General features: G+C 34.6%; 1 protein-coding gene across 3 annotated transcripts in view; it reads right to left on the bottom strand.

Moving 5' to 3' along the window:
* Positions 1-8,743: 8,743 nt before the first annotated feature.
* LOC138333273 (chromodomain-helicase-DNA-binding protein 1-like) overlaps positions 8,744-14,853 on the bottom strand; it is a 44,023-nt gene continuing 37,913 nt past the window's right edge. For 2 of the 3 annotated variants that reach the window (XM_069281550.1, XM_069281551.1), the window contains 4 exons: positions 13,855-14,007; positions 11,255-11,371; positions 10,731-10,985; positions 8,744-10,317 (listed from right to left, as the gene is read on the bottom strand). In XM_069281550.1, coding sequence (XP_069137651.1) covers positions 10,173-10,317; positions 10,731-10,985; positions 11,255-11,371; positions 13,855-14,007 — 670 coding nt within the window. In that variant the 3' untranslated portion in view covers positions 8,744-10,172. The remainder of the gene's footprint in view (positions 10,318-10,730; positions 10,986-11,254; positions 11,372-13,854; positions 14,008-14,853) is intronic. The other variant, XM_069281552.1, reaches the window with a different exon arrangement.

Here is a 14,853-nt window from a genome sequence, read left to right as displayed (position 1 = left end):
AATAATTGAATGTAATTAGAATACAATGATGCAATATAACGATCAACCAACGAATCAGTAATTTATTTCGAAATAATTAAAAAGAAAATTAACACTTACTATTACAATCATTAATTGAATGTGATTAACATACATCGATGCAATATTATGTAATATTAAGATATATTTTAACTCTTTGTAATTATTTTTTCTAGCTCTTTTACGCCAATGGGACTAGTTCACGTACCACGTGATACCCGATAACGTTTGTGCGGGACTAGTATCTCCAGTGGTGATGGAACGTAGCTCTTTGAAATCTTCCCGCTGAAATGACGTTATCCCGCGATAACGTCATTTGACGTCATTCCATCACTAATAGAAACAATAGTCCCGCACAAACGTTATTGGGTATCACGTGGTACGTGAATGAGTCCCATTGATTTAAGACCTTAATAATAAAAACAAATTACAAAAATATCCATAACCTTTTCCGCTCAACGGAGTCAGTAAAGACATCTGCACAAAGTATAATATTCTATTACCGTAAATTACTTTATTTTATAGAAAATTCTAACGCGAATTTAAATATATCGCGAATATGTTTATAAAACAAAACATGTGGTAAGCACGATTGTCAGTCAGAGCCCTTGGTCGCGAATTTTTGTTTTCGAATATGTCGACAATAACGCTGACACGAAATACTGTAAACGCAAAAAAAAAGTGATTTACAGTATATGCTATATATGTATAGACATGTATATAGTTTCCTCTGTTAATATGAGATATGCAACGGTGGTTGACTCTTTTCATACAGAAACATCAACACAAAGCGCAGCATAAATGTATATTCGTTAAACTGCAAACAAAAAGATTTCTTACTCACTTTAAATCTTTTTCAAAAGTTACCAAAAAATATTCTTAGCGGATTTATAATCTCCGGATACTGAGTACATTTTTCCGAAACTACCAACTCTTTCATGAACTGCAAAACGCTATCCCAAAACTCTGATATCTGGTGTATCTCTGTAAACAGTGTTTTAATGGCGTTATTACCTTACTTAGAATGAGTCACTTGAATATGAAGAAGTTTAGATAGTCATGCAATTTGTGAAAAATAATTGATGAGGTGGAATTTTTTTTTAATAACCACAAAACTTTGGCATTTTATAAATAAACTGAATTCCTATCACTTTCATAACTTATTTATAAACATGATCGAAATTGATTACAGCGATGTAGAATTCATCAGTTTGGTTTGGCTGTTTTATTAGCGTCCTATTAACATCCAGGGTCATTAACGACGGCCTCCCATGTATGTGATGTCTGTGTTAAGTGCGAGGTGCGTGTTTTTGAAGATTGTGGTATATTCGTGATGCGTCTTCTTGTATAAATTGGATCTCTTGCCGTTTTTATAGTGATAAAAAGCATTTTGCCGAAGGACAACCAGGCAACAACCCCACTCGTGCTCACATTATTCGGACAACGGGCGAGCTAACCGTCTGTAATGCTTTAGGCGGGAGCGATTTACGGACGTGTATACTTCTGTGCAACAGAAACCAGAGCATTCTGGAAACGTCATAAGAAGAGAAAATATAATATCCAAAAATATAGTGGACTTTACCACCCCCAAATTAGAAATGTCATACAAAATTATAATATGCAACAAATAAGCATCAAAACACAACATATTAATGATAAGAGGTACGGATAATCTAAGATATCCTGTATACAGAGGTAAACAGACCTGATAGCACCAAGAGTTCTTTCTATTTCTTCCACAGTTGTCTCCAGCTGCACCTTATTCCTACCGAATTTCCCAATGTAAAAAACCTCTTTCAATCCTTCAAAATGTCTTTGGACGATTTCTTTACTTCTCAACGATTTCTGGAAAATAAATACACAAAGTATAGAGACTCTCAGAAAGTTTAGTAATCTTCCACTTGTAAAGAACACAAACCACCTTCTAACTTGTAAAATATTTGACAAAGGGAAGAGAGATCAACGAAATATTTTGGAAAGCAACGATGGTATCTGCAATGAAAAAAAGGTGTTCTGAAACATAGCCATGTCATTGAATTGGTATTCTGAAACATAGCCATGTCATTGAATTGGTATTTTGAAACATAGCCATGTCATTGAATTGGTATTTTGAAACATAGCCATGTCATTGGAAATATTTTGAAGTTGTCCTTGAAAGATACGTTTAATATTGATTTGTTTGGTTTGTTTGGTTATGACTATGTTCAGTTCGCGATGGTAGTTTGCAAGATATTGGCAGCGGAGAAAATCCGCAATAAAAGGGTTTTTTGTGTTGAATTACCATAAGTTTCAAAATATCCCAACTCTATTTCTCTAAATTTTCTATCTACAGAATCTATATCCAAAAATCATAAAATTTGTTCTTTATGGTAGCATCAACGTTCCCATCTCAATTATTCTAAATATTGATCCAATATAAACATAGTGTTTTTGAATACGACGTGCTCTGGTTCAGTTGGAAATGCATGTAGCTAGGTATATGGTCAGTACAGTTCAGAAACTTGTTTAACAAGGTCGCAGAAATAAAGAAAAAGAAAAAGACAAATTAATTTCTTCTTATCTTTACCTTTCTTGACCACTTCCAAAATATTACTTCCGTCCTCGTCATAGCCGTTCTTTATTCCCCGTGACAACCTCTTGATGTCTCCGGCGAAAGCATTGGGGAAGTCGCCCATCATTCTGATAAACATGTGTGGAGCTCCACCATTTCTCCATGGACAACTGGATCGTTGAGTCTTTTCTTTGCCTCCCGACTTTAGTCGCCAAGTGCAACAATTTTTGGAAACGTTTGTGAAAATAAAATAATACAATATAATAATTACAAACCAACAAAGCCACAATTTTTGTAAAATATAATTTTATTGAAGTCTTTTATTTTCAATTCGATAAATAAAAACTAAAGAATTTGCAGTATAACCGAAGAATATTTTGTTATATATTATTTTAATATGCACAATCACCTGCAAGGGTGATACCTCTAAACTATAATATTACTATAAATCAACTTTCTTTCGTGGCTACTAATTTGTTCGCGATTTTAATAACAAATCCAGTTTGTGGAGATTAATTTTGATTATTGAAAAATGTATCCAAATAGTGTTGAAAATTATATTCCAATAGTATTGAAAAATATTTCCCTATAGCATCGAAGCAAATAAGAATTCGCGGAGATAAACGATTACGAATTAAGATAGAACTCGAAAATCGTGGAAGAAAATCGCACACGAAAGACAGTTGTTATACCGTATCCCGATAGTGGGTATAACAAGGTCGTACTTTACAATGTTCAACACGATTGAATGAAGCATGCAGTCTCCCCAGTACGTGGCCCGGTCATCATTTTTGATGGTGGGTCTTTCTGACGTAAACTCCACCGCCTTAATCGTGTCCAAAAGTCTAATTAACTCTGGTCCAGTTAATTTCTATCAAAACAAAACACAATATTTCTTTATCTGTATTATATCTGCATGTTAAACACATTTTCGTTTTCAGAAAAGACTAATCAGTTTTCAACAGTTCTACAAACAACTTTTCGCCTTCATCCAATAAAATCAGTTTTTACATGTCAAACAATCCAATCAAAAGCTACGTTACAAAATTACTCACCTTGATATATGATGTCATTCCCTTCATATCCATGATCTTTTGTACAATTTCGTCGGCATGAGCACTCGAGGGGCCAGTGGTAATACAAGCAAGATGGAATTCAAACATGATCTTCGTACATTGCTCCCGGGATATTCAAGTTTAAGATTGTGAGATAGTGAGAATGTATTTAAAAAATACAAAGAGTACCTGTTGAAGACGATTTCCTAAAAGCAAATGACAATTACTATGTATGTCATTTTCACTAGCAATGATAAAGATGATTTCACACGTATTTGCGCACAATTCCCTTTCTCCGCTAACATATTTTTCTTTTTTATTGTATTTTGTTTATGTTGTATAAATCATGAACATTTCTGTTTTGATATCAAGTAAACAAGTTTGATAAGTAAGTTGCAGTATAAGAAAATATCATTATGGCATCAAGATCAACGTTTAAATCTAAAAATAAAGAATAGCATTTATAGTTTTATTTGAAATGAGCATTCTGTGAAACAGAACATCATATGAAACTCGTGTTGTACAGTTTATTGGCAAACAATAGAAATAATACTGATTTACATGAAGTTTACGATGTTTTTTCTGAAATGTTCGTTTTTGTTTTGTCTTCTGATCCAGAGTTGAGCATTAGTACCCGAGAGGAAGGCTATATCCCCTGGCCGAGACACACCATAGTTTATAAAAGCAGTTGCCATGTTTTATGTTCAGAGAGAAGAGAGTTGGAATACGGGTTTACCCGTTGGATAATGTGACCTAGTAGGGTGTGATGTTCGGTGTCTTTAAGAGTGTACTTTATTGAGATAGCATTATCAAATTGATAAGTTTTTATTCGCAAGGAAAAAACAACACGGATGTACTACAGTCTCCCAGAAACACAAAAGTATCACATATAATTTTAATTGCTCTATATGATTTGATACTACATACTTCACCATACCAGATGTATCTGTGATGATTTTCATCATTAATAAGTATTGGCATGTGTCCGCTAAATTGCATTCGCAAAGTAAAGCACATCATAGAACAATTGCACAGCGAGTGCGCAATACGATGTTTTGTAGCTTCCTTGCAATAAAATGTAGTTTGATTTATTACAATTGTTTTCGGGTGTTAAGTAAATCTGATAAGATTGTTTTAGTTGATAAAGCTGTACAGTATAATGAATATAGACACAACTGACTGCAAGCAATATATGAAGAGCCTTGTTCAAGTCATTTTCTATAAAGAAAATCAATGAAGCGGAGATGACTATAGACCTATAGCTAGTATACCTACCCTGCCCACCACCTACATCCTCGTCAAAGTCCTGCCAGAGTGGTGGTTCGGACGCCTCAGAAGACATAGTATTTAATATCTGTCCACCTAACCGAAGGTATCAAACATCTTCAGTAATTCCATGCACAGGCTCCAAGCCCAGGTTACAGGTAAACAAACTGCTCTGACGGACAGTCTATCTAGAAACCTTCCTAATTAACTAACGCGTCGTTGTCCACATAACAAAAGCATCCAGGAAAACCCACAACCTAAATTCGGTTGAACTCTGTGGAGTCTATTGTTTAGCATCACTACCACACACAATTGGTCAACAGTGGGTTAAATGGATTTTTTAATAAAAAAATGTACCTTTTGTTTATGCTCCGATCATATCAAGCCAATGACTGGAATAGTATATTTTCCAAATGAGCTCTATATTATGAAATAATCTATTTTGCCTTTGGTGCATGTGCAATCAGAACTTCATTCCATATAGAATAGTGCCACGGATTTTTTTCGGGATGCAATTTATTGTTTTTTTTTATATTTTTAACCAAGTAAAATATAAAGCTCAAACTTTTCAATGGTGGTAATGGTGTAAAGTAAGTAACTTTTGTAACTGAAGAAAAATACTATTCTGTCTGCTCCTGTTTCTGATAGTGAAAAAATACCATTTGTCAGCAGTAGAGCATCTTTAAATGCACTATCTTTAAATTCTGCTAAGCCTAAAATGCTTCAAATTAAAATTACTTAAGAAATATTTACCAATCTATAGTTTGTTTATTGGTTTTCACAGATGAAAACATGCATATGTCATTTGACGAAAGGCGGTGCAAATAAGTCTGTAGCTACCTCAATGACAAAGCTATCATTCCCATGAACAAGTATTATAGGGAATGAAAGTTAGTTTCACGTGCGGTTAGATTTCGAGAATTCCGCGGGTAATAAGAAATCGCGAGAATCATTGGCCGTGAAAATATTACCATTGCATAATTATACCGTAGAATCGCCGTGAAAAGCTATTGGGACATGAAGCCGCGAAATTGTTTACAGTATACCTAATGTATTCGCTTGATAGAATAAATAGTTTGAAGTTGGTATAAGATGCATTCTATATTAGTTTTAGTAACCAATAATTAAACATTTATCTCCATTTTATAATACAGCATATTTTATACGACGTTTTGGCCAGTTTCCACTTCAACATCTTCGTTTCAAAATGGTCCACAAATTATCCCTTTCGGGTTTTTTTTTTGGTGCGACTTTCCATCAATTAAATGGCTTTTAGACTAATTATGTAACAAACAACTGAGGCAAGCAACACCTGGTACGCGCTGTCATAAACAGCATGTGAAGCTGGAGCCTCTGCACAGCTGGTCACTGGCGATCGATCCGATCTAGGAATGAGTGCTTGGTTATTGAGAAGTTCAAAGGAATATGCTAATGCTGGACGCTTCACCAAAGGTATGAGATCACGCTTTGGGCAGTGCAGCTAACAATATGGGTGGTCTTTCGCTGAAGCATGATACTAGTCCAATAACATCATCGATACTCCAAGGGTTTCGATCACACACGATCTCTACAACCCTGGACTATCTCATAGTAAAACTGAAGACAGCAGAACAGAACAGGTAATTCAGTCCTTTGATGTACATCAAAAGAGGCGTATAATGGTACACTGTGTGGCTTTGAAGTAGGGCGTCACTCTCTGTAGTTTTCAAAGAAACATTTTGCATCGATTGGTTCAGATTTGTTTTACTTGATGTACCAAAATAGTAAGTGATCGGAACCCCTGGAGTATCGAAGATGGGCCAATGGCATATAATCAATAAGTCATTTTGGTGCATTGGGCCTCTATGACCATGATAAACAAGTCAAGGTCATCCATTTCAACATACTTGGAATTGGGACAGACATAGCTGGACTCTTTAAAATGCCTGAATTATTTCAAAATGTTAAGTGTTGTCCGGTATGTACATGATGCAGAAATATCAGTGTTAGTATCTCTAAACAGGCGTATATATAGTGGACTGCCTTGTCCTTATAACCAGAGGTTGACTCTGTTGGTGCCATTATTCCAAAATTTGTATTCTGTGCACTAAATTAACATCCTTTGAATTTTGGAATCTAACCCAAAGGAAGGGTCCCAATTGAGTTGACTTCAGATGAGCTATCAACTTAAGGAGAGTACTACACAAGGTCACAGCTGGACAAAATAACAGAAATCTTGTATAAATTATCAATTTCATTATTTTGTTGATTTTTTTAAAGGTAATTTTTCTTTTTATATTTTGACATGGCTATGTACATCAAGCTTACATGATCCATGTACATATGTGTATGAAATAAACTTACTAACAATCTCCACACCAACTTCACAGGCTCTAACAACTGTTCACACACATCCAATATATCACATGTCACTACTCAATTTCAAACTTCAATCTACTGTATTAAAAACTATTTTCATACCAACTGAACTAATTAATCACTTGCTTTCAAAGAATTAAACAAATCAATTCAATCTTATCAAAGTAATGTTTAAGGAATTGGACGGAGAAATAGTTCAGATGAAATTTAAACTGAAAATATTTTTATCAGAATAGTTATAATTCAAATATTGCAAAAGTTCTTAGAATCAACATATAAAGTGACTTTTGTAAGTTATCAGAACTATCTATTGAATTTTGATTGCTTTGAATTTTGCTTTGAATTTTGAGCTCTTTTTTATATAGGTCATAGATCAAATTGTATACCTAACAGAAAATTAGAATATTAAAGATAGAACCAGTACAAAGAATGTGTTGAACGATAATCCAATTCTTAAAATGACATTCAACAAAAAAAATTGTTGTCAAGAGATTGAGTTACTATTGCAGAACATAACAATATGAACATCAAAGCTGATATTTCATTGGGGTTTTTCCAGCACAAACATCCAGTAGCACTAACAACAAAGTGGCTATAAACTAATATAACCGTCTAGGTGATATCATATCATTACAATGTGTACAGCTTGTACAATACAACTAAGATCAACACTAGAGACAGGGGCAACAACTCTTCTTCTGCTTGTATCAAGAGTTTGTAACTGAAATCATGTCGTGTATGTGACACTCCTATAAAGTTTGATCCAAGGAAACTGGATCTGATAAAACACTAAAATTGTTCAACTTCTGCAGAAAATGTTGGCATTGTCATCATTTTTGACCATGCATATCAAACATTTATTAGGATTATTCCAAACTTACTTCTTAATATTTTAGATTCTTAAAACATGTAATCTAAAATTTCAACCACAGCTCTATAGGCTGGCGAATAGTTCTCGTCAAAGACCAATTCCCTTCAAAGCATGTGTACAAAGTATTAGTGTTTTATGTGTAAAAAAGTCCTCTTCTGATCGTGAGAGAAGACTTGCTACTATGCAGATTTCTACAAAAATATGTCTGTAAATGTGTGTTATCATGCTAATACCAATGCATTTCAGGAATCAAAGATAAATTATTAACTGAACATTAATACTTAATTTGCCAAAAAAAAACCTAACAGGTATACACATGTCTAATACTAATTCCAAAAAATTAGCGGTCCAGCCAGCTATATTTCTCCTCATACTGTTTATGGTGTGTTAATTGTGACGTGTGCCAAAACGTTTCTATACCAATCTATCAATGTCATGCATATCCAACATACTTTGGAATATTTATGTTGATTTTACTTCTTTGACTCATTGTTAATTTAATAATATACTGCAAACCACTTTATTTCTGAGTATACAATATTTTGTGTTTTTGTTATTTTTAACACATTTGCAAACACATTAATTCACGATGAAGTTCTCTTACTGACTAAAATGCATTCATAGATGTGGATTCAATTATTTGCAAAACATCTGAATTCATGTTCCAGCTCTCACAGAATTATGCAAACATTTTTAACTTGCAAAAATAATGTGGTTAATAGTACTTGTTAAGTTATTGTCAAAACTATTGGGTCCAATATCTCGCATCTTTTAAACATGTTCTTATCCCGTCACATCAGTATAGAATGTTACAGAAAATCTATTGGTGTATCTCTGGTCATATCACAATACATGTTATAACCTCTGTATGTAGCACAATACAGGTATTCAACTCACTTATAGTATATATTAAAACGTCTTCAAATAAACCAGTTGTGGCTTCCAACATCCAGTTTAAACCTCAAGTTAAACTTGCTTTAAAAAATAAATTATTTGATATACAATATCGAGAAGAAAATAACATCAACAAATAACAGTTCATTCTGCACATCTTGTTGTTGACAAGTGATCTATAAGTCTCCTGCATGGGGAGTTGCATTTAGTTTAAAAAAAATTACAAACGTTCACACTGTCAACACACACAATATTCTTAAATAAAAATGAAAATCTAACAAATTATCTTACTGATACTGTCTTTGTTCTGTACAGGTTTTCCTACATTTCATTTATTGCTATGTCACAAACAATCCAGATTCACTTAAGGCTTATCCTAACTTACAAAAACTTTCATTTGAAGACTGGCTTCTGATTTAAGATATGTAACACTGATACAGTTGTAATCTAAGGGAGATAACCGTGACATATCTGTAGTGGATTATACTATTGACAGTCTTACCATACACTGTTACACGAGCTGAAGCTCTTTCCATCAACTTTTATCATATTTGACTTTTCTTTGGCAGAAAATGGTAATGATGGAAGTTGGTTCTTACTTTACTTGCTTAAACTGAATAGTTTACAAATTTCGTTTTATGTTAGATAATCACCAGTGAACACAGTCAACTATCATACATGTACTTCACATTTCTATCAGCTTGTATATATACTAGTGCACAGATGTTTATATGTATGAACAGTTTCCCAAGTTGATATCACTCAGCACTTCTAGAAATGTACACAACATCATGTCCTATTGAAACACATGTAAACTTTAGCACCATCCTTCATAACACACTACACATTCTCTCAAACAGTCACAGAACGCGAGATTCACCGTCAGACTTCACCGATTCAAGCAAGAGATGATGATGATGATGAGGACGATAAAATGGTCTTGCTAAAGATGAATTTGTGATAATTCCGTAAAGATTCCTAAAAAGTTAAATGCTAGGATGACACCAGCGTCACCACACTCCACATACATATTGGCCACAGTTTGTGTATTTGTAGGTGTAATGAGAGACGCTGAGGCATCCCATTCTGATAAGCTTCACGGTTTCTAGGTTGTAAATGAACACAATGAGACCAGAATGAATCAGCTGCTCCCCTTTCGTCAGTGCTTCCCATGGGAGTCACTCCCTGCATTTGAATATCCATCATTACTATGGTCTTCAGCTAGCCTAGGGTCTTTTAAACTACTATAGGATCGTCTATCAAAATTATCACTTTTCCTTTTCCGGTCGGAATGAGAAACATAACTGAAAACAAAATAGGAAACAGTAATTATACATAGGCTTGGAGGTTATAAACCGAGAACTACTTTACATACTAATTCCAAAGTTGTTTGCACATATGTCAATTTCTAACAGGCATAAGCTATAAAGCTATTAAGGTTATCATTATTTCCATTTTATTGGTTGGTGTCTAATTTGAAGAAGTTTGATCTCCCACAAATAAACATAGCTATACAGTAATCAGGACAGATAACAATCACCTACTCATAAATAACAATTAAGTTTAGTTATGACAATCACCTACTCATAAATAACAATTAAGTTTTGTTAACTTATTCACCCCGATGACATATTCAGTCTAGTTTAAGGATTGAATGAAGTTTCAAGGGAAAATGGGGTTAAAGGTTGAAATACATTATAGCACTCTAGTAACTTACTTGTCACCACCTGGTCGTGCAAAGCTCCTAGATGACCCTCCACTACCCCCATAATCACGGTGTCCAAACTGACCATAGTCCGGCCGCTGGTAATCTCCACGATCGTTCCTATCAGAGCGGTCACTACGATAGTCTGGCCTGTACTTGCCACTGCTGTGATGATCTGGCCGATCATGATGGTGAAATGATGCATTATCTCGATGAAATTGTTTTTGGCTTCCAGACGAATATTCGCGCCTGTTATCACTGTTGAACCTGTAAATTTAAATCATGCTTGTATTGATAACTAAATCAAAATTGATCTATTCATAATGACAAATTTTGTAGTTGTGAGATGGCATATTATCTGAAGTACATTAGCGACCAGCACGATATTTAACCATTCATGTCAACAACTTTACAAGAATATGGTGCTACTATCACTAATGTGTGTCCTCAACAATGAGTCTGTATTCCACATGTAATTTTATTACTAATACCATGAAAAAGATACATTTTTGTGACCGAAGATTTTCATTGCTAACCTATGATGTCCGTCTCCAGCTCCATATTTGTGTTCGTTGGCGTGGAATCCTCCCCTATAACCGTCCTGGTGTTGTTTGGATCGTTTGTATGTCCCAGATCCACCACCATCCCCATACCTACACAAAGTACATAGTTACAGATTAATATATATCACTCATTCTACTTCCTTTCCTCCCATCTCTGTAAACCTCCACCTGGTGAATAGCCTCATCTACCTCTGGAAATCTGTGACACATTTTACTATGATGTTTAACGACACAAGAGTGAAACAAAATAATGAAATTGTTACAGCGCCGTTACAATAAGCGTACGTGTGACGACCAGTCTAGTAGGTGGTTTCGTTGATCGGTAGCTAGTCAGCTTGCATGGTAGCTAGTCAGTTTGCCAACGACATTGAATAAGCTGTGTAAGTGCGGCTCTCATTGGCTGTCCTTCAATGTAGGGGCGAGCTAAACAGTCGGAAACGTCACTCGGTGATTACCAAGATCAGAACGTGTACTGTACCAGAAGGCAGTATACATAAGATGATCGGCATCATAAGCAGATTACACAAACACATTTTTAAATACCTCATGTATAGACTCTGAATCAGTGTACTCAGTGTATGGAAAGAGCTACTTTTGTAGCAGAAAAGTCAGTCAGAAGTTGTACAGAAAAGATATCGCCTGCTTCTGACTAATTATAACTTTACCGCAAGGTGTGGGAAACCAAATGGGGTACAATGTACGAACGATTATTGTGTCTTTTGTTACATGCCAACTAAAATCTAATCTACTGCATCAGTTACCAGCCTACTACATCAGCTACCAGTCAATGTGTCTATCGAGTGAATGAATGTAAACAGGTACACTTGTTGTCACGGCGCTGTAAGACACTACGAGTGTTCCTTTCCAGGTCTTTGGATCAATTTCATAGTTCATACCAATTACAAACAATTTGGTATTTGTCTGAGGCAATGTTCTTTATCTTATATGTCTAGGGTTGTGTGATGACATACAAACTAAAATTCTGAAAAAGATAAAGTGAAAGCATGCATTTAGCTTCAACAACATGCCTATTTCTGATTACACAAAACATGCCATGCAGATGGTTAGACCCCTAACTCACAAAAATGGACAGACCAATACCTCATAAATATAAGTGATTGTGATGATGAGTTAGCTACTATGTAGTTGTAAATGATATTTCAGATACTATATGTATATAACATCATTTTCATAACCAAACATCCCTATGCTTCAGAGAAAAAGAAATAGATTTTGTGACCATAGCATTAATTTTTGAGCTTGTAAAACTGGCAGAAATCTTAATCTGAAAAAAGCAAACTCATGCTTAATTCTGATATCTCTAACTTTCTATCCACCTGGCATATTGTTGAATCTAGTACAATGATTTTCAATATTTTAGGGTGTAGAGAAAAAGACAATATTCAAATTAACCTGTCATTGCTTGTAAAATGCAGTAAAAAAAAATATTAAAAAAAGAAAAAAAATTCAACTGAAATAGTTAAGACATCTCATTAGCTAATGAAATTATTTTACCTTGGAGGTGCATTTCAAAATCCATCAACATTAAATCAGTTCTGTGTAAATCAATCATTCTGATATCAGAAACAAACATAACCAGTACCAGAGCAACTGAAGATAACTGATTATAGTGGGTGATGTAAGCCTACAACCTACTGTAGTGGTTTGGAAGGTGTCCTCACATAAACATGTTGTCACGTGATCAGAGAGATGACAAATAAAATTAAAGGAACATCGACATCCTTTTTATAATATAACGGCATACAGCTGTTAGGCACACAAGAAGTTTTATTTTGTGTAGCTCAAATTCAGTCACACCAGAAAGCAGTCAAAAATATCCCCCAGTAACAAATCCAAATTTGGCAGTTAATTCCATAACACTTTAGGAGAAATCAACTATTAATAAATTAGTTTTAAATAAGCAACTTAATTTTTCCAAAAAGTCTTCATCAAACACTTCAACCAAAAACACTCTTGAACCATTTTATTAATTAAGTATTTCACTTTGCCCTTAAAAACACTTTAAAATCAATTGTTATACATGTACACACGAACAGAAAATTGAGGTCCTCATATCTTTCTAGAATATGTTTGATAAATGGAATTCTTTGAATTGATTAAACCAAGATGGTTTTAGTCACTATAAACCTAACGATAAATCAAACAAATCCATTTAGTTCTATGAGGTTACAATTGAAATAAGCTATTGGCTATACTGTATAGAGCTTTAAGTTGTGGGCTCCAGATTTCGCAGAACACCGATTTCTCTAAGTGCAGTATTCACTGATCTACAAAAATTTTAATTTTGATTTTAGTCACTTGAGAGTTGTGCATTCTTTTTTACTATGGTACACAGTAACCGAAGCATTGACAATAATACAATAATGAAACAATTATTTTGCTAGTTTTTGTATTTTGCAGATTTCAGCAATATCATGAATATATAGCCAAAATAAATCAACTGCGAAATTTACCTGCTATACAGTATATCGGTTCATTTACCAAAAACTCTAGAAAAATAGTGAGGTCCATGGTGTAGCACTATCATGTTTCGGGGCATGAACACAACTTGCCTATTTCTTGTAGGATCGTCGGGTCGGGCTAGCGGACTGGCTTGTGTCCACCGGTCAGCGGGACTAGCTTTCGAGTCAGCCCGCTGACTGGTACTGTCTCGCCCTCCTTTGGTGGCTGCACTATGCCAGGGACCGTTACTATTAGAGGCAGAACTGAACCACGAGACAGAAATGGAAAGAAAAACAAAATAATTTTAACAACAACAACAAACAACATTGACTCACAAATGGTATACTGGTAGCACACAACATGACAAAATGCCTACGGTATTTCTCTACTGGTACTATGTATCACACGACACCAATTAGGAGGATATAGTTTGATAGAGAGAGAAAAGAAGAAAGTATGACTAGTTAGAGTCAGTGGGTCCCAGAGAACAGTTTTGAACAACGCTTACTCAGATTGAATACAGATGTTGAAAGAGGGGAACTAGAAGAAAGCGGTAGTTCTTTTTGAATGAAAAAAAATAACATTAACGCTATATTTTCCCCTATAAGAGATTACATATTACTTTTAATGAACATTTAAAAGCAGAAACATCAATAAGATGAAGAAAATTTGTCAAAGAACAATTCCCAACTAGGTCACTGTCACAGTGACCTTTCAGTAAACAACACATCCCATTACCCAGCTGGTAAACCTGTGACACAAATACAAGTCCTTGTAACAGGTAATAAAGCTCAAGACAATACAACGTGCAGAATGATGGAAGGAGACAAGGCAAAGTTATAGTAAAACCATGAGTAAAATACATGTAGAACATTGGTATATTCAGAATTCCCAAACCATATGTAAATTATAGAGTAGTATATTCTAACTTCCCAAACTATGAGTAGTATAATTAATCAAATATTATTATCAATTTAGCATTTTCAAGTTATTTTTTTTCCTGAATGTCAGGGATAACTGAAAATGGTTTTATACTGAGAACAATCACAACTATCTATGACAGATGCAAAAATGATAAAAACAAAATCAAATAACTAAGCCATTATCAC

Source organism: Argopecten irradians, chromosome 10 (assembly GCF_041381155.1).
Source record: "Argopecten irradians isolate NY chromosome 10, Ai_NY, whole genome shotgun sequence".
In the NCBI taxonomy this organism is placed as follows: Eukaryota; Metazoa; Mollusca; class Bivalvia; order Pectinida; family Pectinidae; genus Argopecten; species Argopecten irradians.
Note: the sequence above shows the minus strand (reverse complement) of the source record. Positions and strands in the feature narration are given on the sequence as shown.